Source organism: Gekko japonicus, unplaced genomic scaffold (assembly GCF_001447785.1).
Source record: "Gekko japonicus isolate JY-2015 unplaced genomic scaffold, Gekko_japonicus_V1.1 scaffold74, whole genome shotgun sequence".
Lineage (NCBI taxonomy): Eukaryota > Metazoa > Chordata > Lepidosauria > Squamata > Gekkonidae > Gekko > Gekko japonicus.
In genome coordinates, this window is record NW_015167059.1 from 1,941,003 (window position 1) to 1,961,731 (window position 20,729).

Genomic DNA, 20,729 nt, shown 5'->3' on the forward strand with positions numbered 1-20,729 from the left:
GGGAAAGGCAATCCCTCAGGTAAGCCGGTCCCTGACCATAAAGGGCTTTAAAGGTCAAAACCAGCACCTTGAAGCAAATCTAGTATGCTATTGGCAGCCAGTGCAATGTCTTTAGCACAGGCTGGATGTGCTCCCACCTGGGGAGACCCATCAACAGCCTGCAGCTTCCGGAGTTGCACCAAGGGCAGCCCCATGTAGAGAGCATTGCAGTAGCCCAACCTCGAGATGACCATTGCATGGATCACTGCAGTCAGATCATTGCGTTCGAGGAAGGGAACCAACTGCCTAATCAGCCGAAGGTGGTAGAAGGCTGCCTTGGCAGCGGCTGCTACCTGGGCCTCCATTGTTAAGGAAGCATCCAGGAGCACTCCCAAGCTCCTAACCCTCGGCGCTGGCACCAACGGTGCCTCATCAAAGGCTGGGAGTGGGATCCCTACCCCCATACCACTCCGACTCAGGCACAGGACCTCCGTCTTCATCGGATTGAATTTCAACCAACTCAGTCTAAGCCATCCAGCCACGTCCTGTAACGCCCGGTCCAGGTCTTCCGGGGTAGGCATAAACTTGGGCTGTTCGGGGGCAAAATCCCCTGATACAAGGTCTTCAGAATCATCTTGTAGATTTCTGTTAGCTGAAATAGTATTCACTGGTGTGAAATTCTACGGAAATCCCTCAAGACCAACAGTTACAGGAAACTGGGAGAAGGCATTTGACATCTCCTCTCCCCCCACCCCCTTTAAGAGGAAGAGGTTCGAATGCTCGATTCCCACCCCCCAATTAGTGTTGAATAATGATGCTACATTTCAACCATCCCATCTCGTTCAAAAGATTGTTACGATGAATGAACATGGATGCTCTATCATATTTACATCTATATCCGCTGTTCATGTGTGGTACAAAATAAAATGTACAAGTACTGTAGAAGTTGTCCTGTGGGGTGGGAGCAGAGGTCATTTCGGGGGGGAACGCGGGGGAACGCAGTTCCCCCGGGTGAGGTGCAGGGGGGCACATGACGAAGCCCCGCCCCCTGCTTCCAGCCACCCCGCTTCCAGCCCTCATTCAGCCAGGAGGAGGCAGGAGAAGAGGGAGGGTAAGTTGCTTCCTCCCCGCCTCTCCCCACCCCTGCCTGCCTGGGGCCAGGGAGGGCCTTCGCAGGGCTTCCTCGCACTCCCACTGGCCTTGCAGGTCCACCGCCGGGCCCCTGATGTCAAGGGGTGTGGCATATGCTAATGAGTTATGCTAATGAGTTCCCCTAGCTCTTTTTCCACGAAATGACCCCTGGGTGGGAGGGAGAGAAAAGTCCCAGTGGGGAGATTGCTTTATCCTTTGTTCTCCCACCTTGAATTTTTCTCTCCCTCCCACCCCACAGAATAATTTCTACAATATCTGTACGTTTTATCTTGTGCCGCGTATAACGCTTTATCCCTCTTCAGCAGCCTGAATAGCCGTGACTGGCCGGAGCTCACCAGAGCCTGGAAGCTAAGCAGGATCAGCCATGGTAATACTTGGAGACCTCCAAGGAAAACTGGAGTCGCTACGCAGAGGCAAGCAATGGCAAGCCACCTCTGCTCATGTCTTGCCTTGAAAATCTCATGGCCCTGGGATCACTTTGAGTCAGTTTTGACTTGTCAGCGCTTAATCCCTCGTTTTTGAGAACTGTTTGGCCGTGTCTGGTAGCTCAATGGGCATGCCTCAACCTCTGCTCCTCCTACGTTCACTAAGTAGAGGAGACTTCAGTAGCTTAAAGGGTACACCTCGGCCAGCTACTCAGGTGATTGGCAAGCTATATTGGGCTCTTTCTTAAGAAAATAGCGCCTGGAGGCAGGGCTGCCCCTTGGCTATGGCGCACTGGGGTGACAGCCATTGGTCCCACGCTTTGGGGGACTGCACACTTCAACATCATGGTGACATAGTGTCAGACTCCTGCAGCAATCAGTTCCCAGCAGCTTTCATTCAAAGAAGTAAAGTTTATTGAGACAGATGATAGTATGCAGATATTTTATACATCCTGTGTTAGAACTGGCCAAAAGCGCGTGAAGCAAACAGTTATACATAATTCAAGGAGACCCCCCCCTGATGGCCTAGGGCAGTGATGGCGAACCTTTTCGAGACCGAGTGCCCAAACGGCGACCCAAAACCCACTTATTTATCGCAAAGTGCCAACACGGCAATTTAACCTGAATACTGAGGTTTTACTTTAGAAAAAACAACTCATACATTAACTCAAGATGATCCAAACAAAGTAAGGAAAGCAACCCCAAATGCTTTCATTTACTTAAAATGATTTGGCAGAGAATTCGACACTTTAATGATGGTCTGGGCCTGGCTGGGGCGATGGCACGCGTGCCCACAGAGAGGGCTCTGAGTGCCACCTCTGGCACCCGTGCCATAGGTTCCCCACCACTGGCCTAGGGCCAATGAGGGGCCAGGTAGAAGCCCGCCAAAGACATTAATTCCCAAGAGAAACACTACACCAGGCACTGAAGGTCAAGCATAGATAAGAGAAACAGTGAAGCCACAGCAGAATCGAAAGTTAACATTCCAAAGCCATCTCACCCCCATGGCAGCAGGGCTAGACAGAGGCCTAGCTGACACATGGAGCTGCCTGGAGGAGATAGAGCTGGCTACCCTACAGGCAAACTGTAGCTAGCTGGCCAAAAGCTGTATGGCCACAGGAATTGCTCAAGTGAGGGACGGTGGGAAGGGGAGGTATGGAGTTACAATGCTATTGTCAGGAGTCGGGAAATCCTACTTCCTTTCCCAGATTCATGTGAGTAGGGTGAGTAGGAACTGAGCAAGAGGAAACATTACAGGAAGCGGGCCAGGGATAAAAGGAGAGTGGAAGCCCAAAGCAGAAGGCAACAATGGACAGGATGCCAGAGAAACAGAGGAGAGAACAGAGGTGAGATGGGGCTGGGGACCAGAGTTCTAGATCTTTCCATGGGCACAGTGGGGCCTTGTGAGAGACAGGGCAGGTCACTGCCCTAAGAAGGTATTAGGGCAAGGCCATCCTCTTTCTGCAAGACAGGAAAACCTTGGAGTAGGGCCAGGCCTGTAGCTATGGTGGGGCTTTGGGGACTCCACCCCCTTTCTTAAAGGCACAGCCCCACAAGAATTTCTCCTGTAAATGCTTTTTAAAATCATTTTTAAACATTTCTTAAAGGTGTGTGCTCCTTTAAGCAGAGTGGGGTGCTGTAGCTGACTAATTCCCGCACTGAGCAAGGGGGTTGGAGTAGGTAATCTCTAGGATCCCTTCTAACTCTGGGTCAAGAAACTGGTCTCCTTTATGAGAGTTTTTCTGCCTATGTGTTAGCTTTCTTGACTATAGAAGTCATCACCTCCACCTGCTAGCTTGTTACCAGAATTGTTGTGCAGGCTGGCAGAAGTGATTAACTTGCAGCAGCTGTGAACTGTCATCTTAAGTGGTTGACAGCTCACAGTTTAGAGATCTATCCTGGTAACAGCTTTCTATTGGCTAAATGGCTTTTCTCTCTGCACTGAGAACTTCAGCCCCACCAGGAAAAAAAATTGCCCCACAAGCCACTAAATCCTGGCTACAGGCCTACGTGGGGCACGTGGAACCCCTATACTCACATATAAAACAATGCGAGGGGCTATGCCGGCTTATACGTCCTATCCCCAAGGACAGGTCTCCCACCCTTCTTGAGGTTTCCATTCTTATCTCCCTTTGCTGTTTACCGCCTGGGCTAGTCCTTTCTGATGTGTACCCATTCATGCATGGCGGGCTGGGTGCCCAGGAAGCCTGCTTTGCCACATGCCTGGGCTCTCCTTGGACATGGATTCCCCATGGATTCTAGCTTTCATCTGTCTCCCAGCTGTTGCCTTATATTTACCGTCCCTACCTACCTCACTTTGGAACTCCAGGTGTGCTTCAGCTGGGCATGCTTGTGTTTGTTTCAGACAGCGACTGTCTTTGTTCATTGCTGGCACTTTTCCAGCCCCCAGACAGAACCTTTGGGGACGTTGAGGGTGAGTTTCGAGCCGGCATTTTTCTGTACGAGCTCATTTTTGCTGTGTGCCCCACTGTGTTTGACCTCCCTACCCCAGAAGATGCGTAGCATTCTGTCAAACCCACCAAGCAAATTTCGAAACAGGGGACACACAGATCCTTATATAATTCGGGAAAATGTCCAGAGTCACGGGTTTTTTATGTGTGCGTGTTTTAAGGTATTTTTAATTGTAAAAGTAGATTAAATTCACAAAGCTGAAGTCGTACCACCAGAAAATGCAGTTAATGGCTGTTTTATTATTTCTTTTTTTAAAAGAACCACCTTTACAAAAAAATGTCTTTCTGGAAACGGAGCTTTCTCGGCTCTCTCCATGACACCAAATGGCTTTGATAAAAATTGTGATTCCCCCCCACCCCCTCCTCTCCCCCATTGTTGCTGAATACCACTCCAGTAATGAATGGGCCCTTGTACTATTTTGGTGTAAGCTGAGAACGATAATGGCTGCAGAGAGGCTGTAGCGGAAAGAGTTCTTCCCATCAGGCAGCGTCGCGGGGAGGCAGCTCCTTTTAATAATGTGCATTGTGTGTCTTGGCTCTGTTATCCTGCGTGTTTGCTCAGGATTGTTATGTTCCACCTCTTTGTTGAAGCGTCATCAATTGAAAGCGCATGAGGGGGCACCGCATAATGCCTCTCTGATTTCTCCTCATCCAATGATCCTCTTTCCTTTTTTTTTTGATCTCTCAGTAAACCTTGGCTCCGTTTTATGTGCAATGTAACTTTGACATCTTTTGTACGTCTTACCAGAATTCGATAAGTACTACAGTGAAGACGCTTTGAGTTAAAGCGTTTGGCTCTTCAGCTGAGGTGGGCCATGGAGCCTCACCAGCCGCGTTGCAAAGTCTATAGAGAGCCACCTCACCACCACCACCCCGGTGCTTTTTGAAAGGACCTGCTGCTAGTGCACATACATAGAGATCAAAAGCATCTGCATGGCATGTAGAAGGTCCCAGGTTCCATTCCTAGCATCTCTAGTTGAAAGGAACAAGCCAGAGGTGATGTGGAAGACCTCTGTACCTGAGACCCTGGTGAACAGCTTCCAGTCTGAGTAGACAGTATTGACTTCGATGGACTGGTGTTCTGATTTAGCATCAGACAGCTTCATATGTGAGCTTCTTGTGTCACTCTTCCTGTATCTCTTGTATATGTACTGTGGCTCCTGCCGCAGCAGGACTGTAAGGGATAGTCACTCCGTAATGAAGATCCTTCTGTCTCTGTGAGCCTTGATTTGTCCCTTTCTGCACAATGCATCCTCATTCTCAACTTGTGTTTTCCGTCCCCAACTTTCTCAGTCTTCTGCAAATTGTCCTCCTGGCCTTCTCACCAGCTAGGTCATAACTTTTGCTCCCCGCTCTTCCTGTCACGTGACTCTGGTGTCACATGACATTACCACATGCTTTGCAGTTAGTGTACACACAAACACAGGAAGCAGCCTTATCCTGAATCAAACCTTTGGGTCCATCGAGCTCAGTATTGTCAACTCGGACTGGCAGCAGCTCTTCCAGGGTGTCAGGCAGAGGTCTTCCACATCACCTACTACCTGATCCAAGAGCTACAGTCAAGGTAAAAATCAAACCTGTGGGGTGCTGGGCAATGCTCCCTCTAAGCTGTGGAGTCTTGTGAGCAAAAATTCTACTTTGTGAGTGACTGGCATTAAAGTTGTAAGCAAGTGATTTGGCTACTGCATAAATTAGTTTGCTCTGGAGCTATCCTTCCTGAGCCGAGACAAAAATGTGTGAACTGGAGGCTTAAAAACTGTGAGCTGGCTCACACTAACTCAGCTTAGAGGGAACACTGGTGCTGGCCTCACCCTAAGCAACGTCTGATTGTGCTTCAACTAGTATCTTATGATGTGAGTTACGCTGCCCAGCTACAGAAGGCATTTTAAAGTGGATGAGCAGAGCACAGGAAAGGGGTGAAGAACCTCACTGTGTTTGCTCACAAAACCACTTCCATCCATCCACATCGCTCTCAATCCTGCATCTTTTGCAACTGGGGCTGGGGGGTGTGTGTGTCTAAACACCACCAATGCTCCCTCTAAGCTGCGGAGTCTTGTCAGCAAACATTCTACTTTGTGAGCAACTGGCATTCAAGTTGTGAGCGAGCGATTTGGCTACTGCAGAAATTAGCATAAATTAGCCATCCTTCCTGAGCCAAGACAAAAATGTGTGAGCCAGAGGCTAAAAAACTGAGCTAGCTCACACTAACTCAGCTTAGGGGGAACACTGACCACCACACCTCTCTGCAAATTGACCACCCCAGCTCCACTTTACAGCTGTGTGGTCAACCCACGTTCTGACCGATAGATCTTCTGCCGCCATGTCTAATTACCCTCTCGGCTGTAGAATGAATACATAGCAAAATGGGGAATGCATTCTTCGGTGTAGGGCGAAGAAATGAGATTCAGCCATGTGATGATATTGCAAAAAAAGGTCAGTGCCATTATGGGAAACATTAACGAAAGCATCGCACACAAGACCTAGGAAGTAATAGGTTTGCATTGCACTAGTGAGAGTATTCCTCCTCACAAAAAAAAAATAATTACTTCCCCCATTTGGTTGGAAATTGTGTTCATTATATCTCCAACACTCCAGTGTGATTTGTTAGCAACCGTTCTCGCTCATTCCTCGTTATCTCTGTTTATCTCGAAGTATGTCTCACAAGTCATAAAGAGCGATTTCCGCACAGTACACAGTGTGCATCCGATAAAGTAGGCTATTGCCTATATACACAATATGTCCTTTTATGTCTTATGAAATACAAACTGGTGAGAATTCCGGTGGAGGGTTTGGTAGTCATATCACATATGGAAAATAAAGAAAAATAGCATATCTGATTACCGGGCTTTGGAAGGAAGGAAGGAAGGAAGGAAGGAAGGAAGGAAGGAAGGAAGGAAGGAAGGATAAAGAGTCAACAGTTCCCACGGCTGTAAGGCACAAAATCCTATAGTTGGAAGGGATCTTTTAGTTCAGGGGTGGCCAGACTGCAGCGAGGGAGACGCATGTGGCTCTTTCACACAGTCTTTTTCCAGCACTATAATATCCTTTTTAAGGTGTGGTGACCAGAACTGTACACAGTATTGCAAATGAGGTCGCACCATTGATTTATATAGGGCCATTGTGATATTGGCTGATCTGTTTTCAATACCCTTCCTAATAATCCCCAGCATAGCATTGGCCTTTTTTATTGCAGTCACACACTGTTGGCTGCAGCCCCACCTCCACAGTGGCTTCTAATACTCCTCCCCCTCCCCCTCCTACACTGGACAGGCAGCTGCCTGTCAGGTGTAGGAGAGGAGGTGGGATGGCTTCCAACACACTCCCCCCACCTCCTTCACCTAAGAGGCAGTTGTCTGTCGGGTGCAGCCCCACCTCCACAGTGGCTTCTAATACTCCTCCCCCTCCTACACTGGATCTCCCTCAACACCAGGCAGGCCAGTATGTGTCAAGTGTAGGAGCAGGGCCAGGGTATGAATGTTTATGGGGAGATAGTAAAGGACATTTCTAGGAGCCATTTCGATGCGTGCCAACCTGAAAAAATGTCCACCACATCACCACTCCCTCACACCAACTCCCCCTCACACCTCTCACCTCTTAGTGCCCCCAAGAAAGCTCCTGGCAAATGTCGCGCCAGATACACCAACACTACAAGGAGGAGGCAGCTTAGGAATGCTGCAAAGACATTTGCACATAGTACTCCTGCAGTGCACTGAGCTGCACAGGCCAAGTACCAGCAAGATCACCCTGAGGTGCTCAGAACAACACAGTCTCCATATGAGCAAAACAATCCAGGAACACAAGTAGAGAGGCCATCACTTTTAAAATGCACTCCCTTAGTGTATGGCTGATGGCACTGCTCCTCAGCATATATCGCCACCAATCAGAAGGCAAAGCCCGGGTCCCGCCCACACCACAACTGCTGCGACAACCTGGTCTTTTGCATATGGAAGCTGATTGGACTTCAGTCCATTCCACACCTCAAACTCCCCCCCCCTCCCCGCAAGGCAGTTGGAATTTTCAGTTGCATAACATACCTCATAGGGGAGAGGAGAATGGGTAACAATGGTTACCACTCTCCAGGTGAGGGCTACAGATAACTCAAACATACAAATGCTCTTCAGGTAGCAGAGATCAGTCCCTCTGGAGAAAACAGTGGACTCTGTCATTAAACCCTGCTGAGGTCGCCACAGGAAACTGACACTGTTTGCCCAAAGCCAGAGCACTCTCCCCAGAGCCTCTTTCTAGATCCCGTTGTATTTATTTCCGCAACGGGCATTATTTCTAGTATATATATAAAAGGGAATATAAAGGGGAGATGCCTATTTACTACTAATGGACTCTAGTACACAGTAAGAATGTACACATAAAGAGTATTAGCAGGAAGAAACATGCTTCTTTGACTTTGAGAACATTATATGTGGGATAAAACTTCTGTTCAAATTCTACTGTAATATTTTGATTATATAATTCATCAGAAGTATACGTTGTCAGTGGTGGAGAGGGTCTCCATCCTGCTATTTGCAGCCAAAACTGTCATTGCAACCCACTGGAAAACAACAATGACACCTACAATTTCGCTTTGGCACAAGAAGTTGTGGGATTTGTATATTATGGCTAAACTCTCGGATAACCTTACGAGACTTGACAAGATTCCAACACAATCTTCTTTTATAGCAGTCTGGTTCCCGATATTGGAATATTTACAACAATTCGATGATATCCCAAAAGAAATAGACACTTTTCATCTGTGGTAAAACCAGAGCCTCTTTCTAGATCCCGTTGTATTTATTTCCGCAACGGGCATTATTTCTAGTATATATATAAAAGGGAATATAAAGGGGAGATGCCTATTTACTACTAATGGACTCTAGTACACAGTAAGAATGTACACATAAAGAGTATTAGCAGGAAGAAACATGCTTCTTTGACTTTGAGAACATTATATGTGGGATAAAACTTCTGTTCAAATTCTACTGTAATATTTTGATTATATAATTCATCAGAAGTATACGTTGTGATTGTTCATTCTATTGTTGTTGTAGTGCTATTGCAACCACAGGACATACTGTTGTTACTTAGTTGTTGTTACTGCCTCTGAAAGTGGGACACAGGCCAGCCCTCCTTAATGGCCGCTCTCTCCATTACTCTGTTTTGTATTTTTGGGACCCAAGATCTGCCCGTGGAAACAGTAGTTTCTGTGTCATAGATTAGTTGGGTTTTTTCTTCTTTGCGTATACATGTTGATCAAGTAAAACATGTCCTGATGGTTACTACGGTGAGTTTCTTAGAATCTTAGGGGAGATTAGAAGGGAGGAATGTTGAAAAAGAGGGAGGTCAAAAGCAGGAATAAAAAAAATGCAATCTCCATATGCAAAGGCTGTGCATATTGGAATGCTTGGGGGTTATTTATTTATTTTATTTATTTTTCGTATTTATACCCCGCCCTCCCCCTTGGGGCTCAGGGCGGCTTACAGAGGCAAGGCTAAACCTTGCCATGGTAAAACATAATATACAAACAATTTAAAAACATACAATACATCTAAAATAGTTCATAGTTGGGTGTGGCTTAGCGCTGTGTGTGATGGTTGTTGGTTTCTCAAAAAACACTGTAGAAAAAGGAATGCTGAACTAGATGGGTGTCAAAGTCATAGCTTGCCTAGGGTGCCCAAAAACCTTGGGTCAGCCTCGATGGCTCACCATCCCAAGTAAATTTGGACTTATGGGTCACCCTTCCAGAAAGGTCGGGAACCAGTGCTTTAGGCCATCTAGTTCAACCATTTGCTCAGTGTAATAAATCCAAAGCGAGAGCATCACCAACAGATGACTGTCCAACTTCTGCTCAAAGATCTCTAGTGAGGGAAAGCCCTTCCCTCCAACCCCCGGGTCATTGGTTTCACTAGCAAAGCACTCTTAACATTGGGAATTCTCCTAATGTTCAACCAAAAACTACCTTCCTGTATGTCACGGTAGAGCCAGGGAGTCAGGCTGGGAGGGTGGGTCACAAGACAGGTCCGAGGGTCAGCCGGGAGAGCAGTCAGCAGAGCGTTAAACAAGTCCCAAAATACCAGACACAGCCATAGTCAAATGTTACCAGAGGTCAGAGTCCAGATAGCAAAGCCAAGAGCGTCATCAGATTCAAAGCTGGGAGTCAGGAGCCAGAGCAGAAGTCCACAAACACAAGCTGAGTCCAAAAAGCCACAGAGTCAAACAGGAATCAAGGTGGAGAGCTTCTGGTTCTGCGAACAAGGTTGCCAGCACAAATTGCTCATGGCCAGAGGCCCTACTAAATAGTGCTCTGGCTCATTAACCCATTAGTACCTTTGTGCGAGGTCCTGGCTGCTGTTAAAACTCAGGGCTCAAGGATCTCCACCCTCTTGAACGTGCTTCTTTTCGTCGGCTAGCCAGATCCTGACGTCTCCTATCCCTAAGCCAGTTTACAGGTGGGGGAGATGCAGGTGGTGAGCTGCTTACAGCAGATCAATCCCAGGTGCAAACCGTCCTGTAGTTGGCTCAGATTGCTGTGTATCCTCCTCCGAACTTACAGTAGGTGCAGATCCTGATGCTTCTTCAGCTCTTAAAGGCACAGAATCCTCCCCTCTTAGGCTGTCAGGAGCTGGGTCTGGGGCTGAGTCAAGGGCAGGCATGACACTGTAACGTAAGCCTACTAAACTAACCCAGATTTGATCTGGGTACCCAAAGAGCTATGACATGGTTTCTGGGGCCAGAATTATTTGAGTCTAATACATGCACAGTTCTCTTCCTGATACATTTAGTTTTCCCTAGGTGAGAAAAGAAGTGGAGGGGGATACATACTCAATCAGAAGGTCACTTTATTGGCCTAACCAAGATGTAAAGTGCCGTCAAATCACAACCAATTTATGATGACCTCGTGGGGTTTTCAAGGCAAGTGAGAAGCAGCGGTGGTTTGCCATTGTCTTCCTCTGCAAAGTCTTCCTTGGTGGTCTCCCTTCCAAGTACTGACCTTTCCCATTTGCTATTCTGTATCTCGGTTAGGGGGATGTGGAATGGTACAGTATAGCTCGAAACTGAGTTTCCAAGACTTGACAAGATCAAGCTATACTGTACATTCCACATCCCCCTAACCGAGATACCGAATAGCAAATGGGAAGTGGAACGGCGGCAGCACGAAACACAAGAACATGGCAGCATTAAATGGCAACAATGCAGGAGCAGTTTACTTGCAGTAATTTAATTCAAAACATTGACTTTTGTGCAGTTGTAGTGTTCGTTTGTATTGCTTCACACTAATACCCAATTATAGTTACATTTGATCGAAACTACGTGCCTCTCACATGGTTATTCCAAAGAAACCGGCCTGGAGAGAAGAGATAGTTGTAGGGTTGACTTAAAAAGCGCCCAAAAGATGCAAAGGGGATGAGCAGAGAAGGGTTTTCAGGACTGGAAGTAAAAGAGTCCCTAACCAGGTGGGGATGGTACGGAGGAAGACTGGCTGGCTGGTTCAACACAGAAAAAGGAGAAGCTAAGAAAGAGGGGCAGGTAGAAAGACATGGAGGAATAGTTTCGGGAAGGGAAGCAGAACAGGAGAAGCAAAAATTATACTCTGCCTGTCTTAGCAGGGAGGTCCACATGATTTCAGTGTCGGCAATGATGGGAAAAGCTTTAGGAGCAGATTCAGTTACAAAAGTGGAGGACTTTGCAAGCCCTTTTCAAGCGCCTGTGCACAGACAGGAGAAGCAGTACTACTGGCCGAAACCGGTACAGAATTAGGATGTGTGATGATCTTGGGCCAACATTTGGGCATCTGGCTGCCCACTAGTAAAATATAAGATCGCACTGTGATTGGCGGGCCTTTAGGATCCAGGAGGACCACATAGATGAAAGAGTCAGAATCCGAGCAGTCATGGGATAATTCAGGCTTTCTGTTGTAAGGGGGTTCGAGTAAGGAATGTTCAGGTGATGTAATGGAGAAGGGAAGATGTGCCCAGCTGCAGCTGATTGAGTCAACTTGGATGGGAGGCATGACTGAGACTTGTGGACAATGGTCAAGGAGAAGAAGAAGAGTTGGATTTATACCCCGCCTTTCACTCGAACTCTCAAGAACAGCTTACAATCCCCTTTCCTCTCCCCACAACTGACACCCTGTGTGGTAGGTGGGGTTGAGAGCGCTCTTTCGAGAACTGCTCTTGAGAGAACAGCTCCAAGAGAACTGCGACTGACCCAAGGTCACCCAGCTGGCTGCATGTGGAGGAGTGGGGAATCAAACCCAGTTCTCCAGAGTAGAGTTTGCTGCTCTTAACCACTACACCAGACTGGATGAATGGTGCTACTTGGGCACTTGATTAGATTTCCAGCGTATATTGTGAAGGAAATTCTGAGAGGGTCTTGTAGGATGCAAACTGCAGTACTTGTAGCCCCCTGGTGACCTCGCTGTCAAAGTGGATTCGTGGGATCAGATTGCATGTTAATGCTGGACAGCAGCAAGCCTCTCCTTCTTGTCAGAGCAGCTGGGCAACAGATTAACAGCGCAATCCTAAACAGAGCTACATCCTTCTAAATCCCCTGAAGTTGGTGGGCTTAAAAGAGTGCAACTCTGCTAAGAATCGTGCCATGTGTTGCTCAGGGGAAGTTGTAGCATCTCCTTCCTTCCGCGAACATCTGTCGCAGACGTCTGCACAATCCTCCCAGTGAAGCCGTTTGATATAGAACTGATGTACACAATTAGCAGATCAGTAGGTAAAATTGTTCCTGGGCTATGACTTTTCAGACCATGGGCTGGTGGAATCACATATTTGAATTTGTTGTTGTTGTTCAGTCGCACAGTTGAGTCTGACTCTTCGCGACCCCATGGACCACATCACGCCAGGCCCTCCTGTCTTCTCTTGTACTCCGGAGTTTGCTTAATTTCATGTTCGATAACACTGTCTAACCATCTCATCCTTTGCCGTCCCCGTCTTCTTTGACCTTCAGTCTTTCCCAGCATCAGGGTCTTCTCCAGTGAGTGCTCCTTTCTCATTGGGTGGCCAAAGTATTTTAGCTTCAGCTTCAGTATCTGGCCTTCCAGGGAACAGTTAGGGTTGATTTCTTTTATTCGAATATCTGAATACATACCCCTGTAATAAAATAAGCGTGTCAGAGAGAAAAATATCCCAGAACCTCTTCCTTGGAGAGATTATTATTTGGAGAACTTAGTCAAGAGAACCCCCTTCTGCAGTCCGTAGCACTGTAATCCAGGAGCCGTTTTATCCCGTGTGCTGTTAATGCATCGACAGGCTTTTATATTAACCTTGACTCGTACTCCGCCAGGAATCGCTTCCCAATATTGGGTCTAACAAAGTGAAAAACTGAATTGTGGATCCTAATTATGATTTTGTCCGGTTTACCAATTAAAAATGACAGCATTAGTTGTCTGGGGGGGGGGGGGGCGGTTTCTGTTCCCTTCCTTAGATAGCCTTGGACCATTTGATATAAAATGTCTTGCAAGCTAATAGGTAATTTGTTAAATTCATAAGCCTGCCAGAAAGAAGTAACGATCCTTTTTGTTCATCGCGGGGTTGCGATACCTTTTAAAAAAAAAATTCCCTGTTTGCCAAAAGGCAGAAAGATGCGCCTGGGCTCCCTGGAGTGGAGCTCCTTTTAGTTCTATCTCCAGCACTTTTTTTTTTACAATTGCATTCATTGTTTGAATGAAAATGGAAGGATGTTTGACCCGAGGAGGTCTTTAAAAATGACAGTAAGCGGTGTAAATTCTGCACTCCAATCAAAGGGAGGGACGAGTGGGTCTCCTCCGTTCTGCTCTGTTGTCTTTCTTGACTGTACTCTGCCCTGCCTTTCGATTCCACTTGGACAGTGCTTAACATTAATATTGGAACTGACATTTTGGTGGTTTGCTGTGTTTTCCTGCTTATGTCTCCCCCTCCCATGCTGGTATGTTATTGATACGCATCAGTGTCTCTCTGGTTTTTATCAAACCACAGAGCAAAAACAACTGCATGATTGCATCGGGGCCCTCCCTTCCTCCCTCCCTCCCTTCCTCCTTTTCCACACCTCAGTGTTGCCACTGTTTCCTAGCGAGTTGAATCCCCAACTGATGCTCCGACTTTGTGGCACCCCTTCCTCAGAAGGGCATTTATTTCAGGGAATTTTTTCTTTGGAAACCCCCCCTCCCCATGTGTTCCGTACTTCCTTTGTGCAGCCGTGTCGTCATGTACTTGTCAGCAACGGAACCTCCTCCCCCCCGGATATGCAGTAGTGTTATAACATCATAACATTGCTTTGTTTAAAGGGAGGGGCTGGATGTTTCATGGGGAACAGCGTGGTTGCTGCCATTCCAAAGGTCCCCTGTTCCTCCTTAGGCGCCAACTAAGAAAATGGCTGGCTATCGTCGAACTGGATACACCAATTCGTAACAGTTTTATTCAATGATTACGAAGCACACTAAATGTGTCCTCGTGTACTTTGTTAGCGATGGGACCTCTCTTTTTTTGCAGTAATGTTATAACATCATATCATTGTAAAAAAAGAAAGAAAGAAAAGAAAACACACCGGGAGCTATAGGGGAAGGGGGAGTAGAATGAAGAAACAATGGAAGCATGTGGTGTCAAAACCTACACACCACCAGCATTCCCTCCCCCCATAAGGCAACCGCTCTCCCTAATGGCATCCCCTCCCCCCATCAGGCATCCCCCCACTCCCCCCCCATTGGCTGGACAGCCCTCCAATGGGGACAGAAAAGGAGGGAGGAGTCAGGGTTTGTCAGGCGGGGGCTGTTTGGAGCAGTCGAGTAGCCCTCAGGGGTGGTGTTTTGCAAGCTGGGGCAAAATGACAGCCTTCGTGGATTTTACAGGGGGCCTTTGTGCTTTTGGAAATGTGGTGGAAGTGACTATAAATGTTAAATGGGGGGGGGAACCCTACCTACCAAAAGGAAAGGAAAGGAAAGGAACTTCATGCACAGGTAATTGCGCATGAAACCTCGCTGCCCATTTTGTCCCAACTTTATGTTGCTATATTATAATGAAAAACAATTCACGTGATAACACAGTCAACATTACGCTTATAAAAAATTAATGGATAGCTCAGGGGACAACCGGAGGGGGGTGAACATGCAACACTGATAATACAAAAGGGTGGGGTGAAACAAAATTCAAAATTGGGAATTCCTCACTGGAAGACTGCGAGTTCAGGTCTGAAGAGGAAAAAATCGCAGAAAAGGTGGATTTGGAAAACGCAGAGTAATGGGGCACTAAATATGGATCTACTCCTGGGGACACAAAAAGTTGTGCAGAAAGTTCTACAAGGTTTGATTATTCAAGAACACTGATACAGAGATTTGCGTTTGTGTGGAGATTCTTTCTTTCTTTCTTTCTTTCTTTCTTTCTTTCTTTCTTTCTACATTAATATATATTAAATTATGTTACAATAATAGTAATAATGTCTTAAAACTATAATGAAGGGGATGTTGGGGAGAAATATTTTTTCTTTTCTATATACCCTGTAATGTATGCATGTGTGTGTGTGTGTGTGTGTGTGTATGAAAAAATTGTTTCATAACCCCTCTTTTCTTCTTGTATCCCCTCTATATTATACTTTGCTTTTCAAAATAAAAAATGTATATAAATTATGTTGCAATAATCTGTGGCTATAAGTAATAAGGCTAGCACGATCTCATCAGCTCTTGGACGCTAAGCAGGGTCAGCCTTGGTCTGTATTTGGAAGGGAGACCACCAAAGAATACCAGGGTCATGATGCCGAGGCAGGCAATGGCAAACCGCCCCTGAAAGCCTCTTGCCTTGAAAACCCCCTCAGGGTCACCGTAACTCAGCTGTGATTTCACAGCACTTCCCACCACCATCATGTCGGCACCACATAGGCACTTGGTAACCCAGAAGGAAAAGGATACAGGAATTGTTAATTGCAACCGAGTGCACGTGTGCAGGGTTGGTTTAACATGTTTTGTCTCAAGGCACACCCATTCCTTTCAGGGCCCAGATTACTGCCAGCCAGGCCCAAGACAAGCGCCAGCAGCGGTCATGGGTCGGATACAGCCATCAAAAGCAACCCAGGCTCACACCGGGATGTCAGTCACCTCCCGTGTTGCTGACAGCTGGGAATGCGCTGAGCCCCTGCACTGTGTCCCCTCCCACCAGTCATTTGAACGTCTTGACCAGAGAACTGGACCCTCTCTAGGGATGCCAGCCTCCAGGTGGGACCTGGGGATCTCCTGGAATTACAGCTCATCTCCAGACTACAGAGACCAGTTCCCTTGGAGAGAAAAAAATGGTGCTATGAAAGGTAGACTGTGTGGCACTGAACCCCACTGAAGTCCCTGTCCACCCCGCAATCTCTAGTTGTTTCCCATCCAGGACCTGGCAACCCTACCCTGCACACTTGCCTGGAATGGAACAAATGTGGGAAATCAAAGTATGATTGATGATTTGGCAAATTTATCAGTGCCTCTCTGAAAGCAAGATCAGGTAATTGGGAACCCCAGAATCTTCAGACAGGAGGGAGTTTTGTTTGCATCCCTAGGCAAAGGAGTTGAAATAAAAAGGTGTTACCAGATGAAATAGGAAAGATCTACCTGATGGAGAGCAGGGGTGAGGCGATGGAGTTAGAGGAGTCGCCCTCTACATGACGTGCCCCGTTGCACTTTGACTCCTGGCCACTAACAATGTATTTATGCTGAGTCGGCCTCTGTTGTGTACATTTCCCATGTATCGGACAGCAAAGATCTATCTAAGACCACCTCTTAAGCCCTCTTTTATCTCTTTTTCCTAAGTGAACTGTATATTAGTTGTTGTAGATTTTCCGGGTTGTCTGGCCGTGGTCTTGGCATTGTAGGACCTGACGTTTCGCCAGTAGCTGTGACTGGCATCCTCAGAGGTGTAACACAGAACGACGGAGTATCCTTGACACAGAGAATACTCCATCTTTCTGCGTTATACCTCTGAGGATGCCAGTCACAGCTACTGGCGAAACGTCAGGTCCTACAATGCCAAGACCACGGCCAGACAATTCAGAAAATCTACAACAGCTAATGAACTCTGGCCGTGAAAGACATTGACAGCGTATTTAACTGTATGTTCTTTTAAGTCTTGATGCTGCTGTTCGAGCATCTTTTTGTAACAAGTTTGCAACCCCTCATTACTGACTCGGTGAAATAAATGAATCATGGGCAAACCAGTGATTAAACAGTGTAGCTTCGAGAAAGTTATTGTCTGTGAAGGAGACATATATATTCTCTCTGAAGTAGACACTGTTCTCTGCTGCTACTTTTGCAAACATATGAAGCTGTCCGGTTTGGCTCTGAGAAAGCCATTTGTTTCTTCTTAAAGGAACATGGCTGAAAACCAAGACCAAATCTACCTATTTTCATCTGTGGAATGCTGGAAGGCCCCGGTGCCTCTTTTGATGGGCTGAACAGATGGAGCTGCTTAAGGCCCGATTCATAGCACATGTTTCTGGGTGGAAAAATCTATATCACTACCAGATGAAGGCACGTAAGAACATAAGAAGAGCCCTGCTGGATCAGAACAGTGGTCCATCCAGTCCAGCATCCTGGCTCACACAGCGGCCAACCAGGTGCTCTGGAGGGCCAACAAACAGAGCACAGAGGCTTTCTTTTGATGTTAAGAACATAAGAAGAGACCTGCTGGACCAGACCAGTGGTCCATCTAGTCCAGCATCCTTGCTCACACAGGGCCCAATCAGTGTCTCTGGAGGGCCAACAACAGGGCAGAGAGGCCAAGGCCTACCCCTGATGTTACCTCCTGGAACTGGGATTCAGAGGCTGAATACCCATGCCAGGAGTTTTCATAGGCATTACCACTGAAATTTCTTTAAACGTGAAGTGCAGTTCAGAATTTGCAATTCCGCTAACAGGGAATGGCAGACTGGGGTAGGCTTCCCCAAATCCTCAATACTTAATCAAATCCACAGCAAGGTCATTCATGTCGGAAAATACTGCTCCCATGTTTCAGCAACACTGAAACAAGCAGTTTGTCTTTATCTGCCTTTGTGGTATTTTAAACCTGTTGTGCCAAGTTGTATTCTGGAACATCATTAAATCGCCAGCAGTACACTTGATCAAGAATAACTAGCCATATGTCATTTCCATGGGGTCACGAAGAGTCGGACTCGACTGTGCGACTGAACAACAACAACAAAGCGTGGTAGCCGTTAGTTTTTCTCACCCTAACAGCTAACAGATTGATTGTGATGTAAGCTTTTGTAGACCAAAGCCTACTTATCAGATGCCACTAATACAGAAAGCCACTAATGCAGGTATAAGACTACAGAACCCAATGTGCAGTGTGCCTTTAAGTGAACTTAATTTAATTATTTATTTAATTTGTTTGTAACCCACCTTTCTCCCCAGTGGGGACCCAAAGCGATTTACATCATTCTCCCGTCCTCCATTTTATCTTCACAACAGCCCTGTGGGGTAGGTTAGGCTGAGAGTGTGACTGGCCCAGGGTCACCCAGCAAGTTTCCAGGACATGAGTGGGGATTCGAACCTCGGTCTTCCAAATGCTAGTCTGACACTCTTTACCACTACACCCCACTGCAAAAAATACAGGAAAATGTTCTAGTATTTTGAGAGAGGGAGGAAAACTTCCCTTTGTCAACTCTGTCCACCCCATGCATAATTTTATAAACCTCTATCATGTCCCCATTCATTCGTCTCTTTTCTAAACTGAAAAGTCCCAGACTCTCCAGCCTTTTTTCATAGGGAAGGACCTCCAACCCCCCTAATCATCTGTACTTTTTCCAGCTCTGCAGTGTCCTTTTGTAGATATGGTGACCAGAACTGTACACAGTGTTCCAAACGAGGCCGTGTCATAGACCTAACATCTAAACTGTGCATAGAAATTAGACCTAAATCTCGCATTTTAATGTACCCTGTTCTTCAGTCGAGTCAACCTAAAAGAACAAGAAAAGGCCTAGAGGGAGTATGATTTTTTTTAAAACTTACCCTACTTCAGTTCACATGGAAATACAAAGCCATTTTATTTTATTTGTACTTATTTACTGAGGACATTTATCTGCCGTCTCTCCAGTGTCCCGTTGTACAATCTCTGTGTTAAAACTATTATTCGTATTTACCCAGACTGATGACCCAGTATTTAAACCGTGTTTCCAGGACATTTAGGCTGCGATCACATGCGCCTTTAGATCCGACATAGCTGCGAATGCCTGACAGATCTAAAGGGAGCGATCAGACAGCAACATCTGGGAAGCGTCCCGCAGTCATTGGCAACCCGTGCTGCTCAGCCGCAGAAAAAACGCCAGGGGAAAGTCTGGCTCTAACAGGTTCTGACGGGCAACGGACGGACTTCCCCCCCGTCTGATTGCACAAGCATGCTCTTATGTCATTGGGATGGTCTGATCATGCCATACCGGCTCGGTGCCGGTTCCCCCCCCCCCTTCGCAGTATGCGCATCATCGCATACTCCATAGGGGACCCTCAGTGCAGAGGTGCGATTCCTTGTTTGTGTGCATAGAAAGCAAACTGCCAAAAAAAACCTGACTCACCCGCAGTTGCGTCTGATCGCACACTGACGGGCTGCGCTCGCAGCTACAAAGGGAGGTGTGATCTCACAACTGCGTGTCAAATTCCTCAGGAGGAAATAGCCTCGCTTCCCCTCCGCTCCAACCGGCACGTGTGACCGCAGCCTTAGAAAGTTACTTTAAGGGAGGTTTTGAAATACAGTATTATAATCTTGATGGGGGGAGTCAAATTGCTGTTTCTCTGGGACTTGACAATTTTGGTGGTTGTTGATCAGGATAATATTTCTGGTAAAGTGGCACGGCTGTGCTTTTCAAAACCTTTGCCTGCCCAGAGGCTCGAGAACTGCAGAAACTGTTCTCATGGTGACACGCTTTACACGATGGCTGCTTAATGCCAGGTTATTGATGCCACTGATAAGTGTGGGAAATACATGCCGTCGGTGCCATTCTCTTCCAATAAATGAGATCCGCAATCGGGCACTTGTTTTCTGCTGAACTTGCAAATGAGACAGACGCTGAATGAGCAAAGTGAACGTGCATACTTTTCGTAGACGCATTAATGCAATTCTCTTTTTATGATCTGTGACTCCCTTGGGTGGGAGATTGGCAGGTGAAAAGCAGACTCTGTCCAAGAGTCTCAGATGAGCCGGCCCGGAGCTGGTAGTGACTGGTTGCCCTTTCTGTTGTGTCTGCAGCACAGGGATGCAGTCCATGACCTGCTCCTGGATGTTATCACCTGGGTCGGCATCCTCCTGTCCCTCGTCTGCCTCCTGATCTGCATCTTTACCTTCTGCTTCTTCCGTGGGCTCCAAAGTGACCGAAATACGATCCATAAAAACTTGTGCATCAGCCTGTTTGTGGCAGAACTTCTCTTCCTCATTGGAATCAACAGGACGGACCAGCCGGTAACTATCATGTCCAGACACACTGAGCTAGGGGTGTGCATTCGGATCTTCCTGATCCAAAAATATACCCAAAAAACATCTTTTTGGTAGTTTTCGGGTATATTTCAGCATCCCAAATATATCTGAGATTTTTCGGGAGAACCAAAAAAATCCCAGATATATTCGGGAATTACCGACAAACCCGGTAAAACAGCTGAGGGGCTGGAGCAGATTGTTCCTACCACTCAGCTGTTTTCAGGCTTTCTTCTGCAGTCCCTTTAAACAGGGGGTGTTTAAAGGGACTGCAGAAGACAGCCTGCAAAACAGCT

At 46.8% G+C, this 20,729-nt stretch overlaps 1 protein-coding gene across 2 annotated transcripts in view; it reads left to right on the forward strand.

Moving 5' to 3' along the window:
• Positions 1-20,729, forward strand: part of ADGRL3 (adhesion G protein-coupled receptor L3) — a 643,333-nt gene that overhangs the window by 461,239 nt on the left and 161,365 nt on the right. For both annotated transcript variants that reach the window (XM_015412493.1, XM_015412494.1), the window contains exon 15: positions 20,212-20,421. In XM_015412493.1, the coding sequence (XP_015267979.1) occupies positions 20,212-20,421 (210 nt within the window). The remainder of the gene's footprint in view (positions 1-20,211; positions 20,422-20,729) is intronic.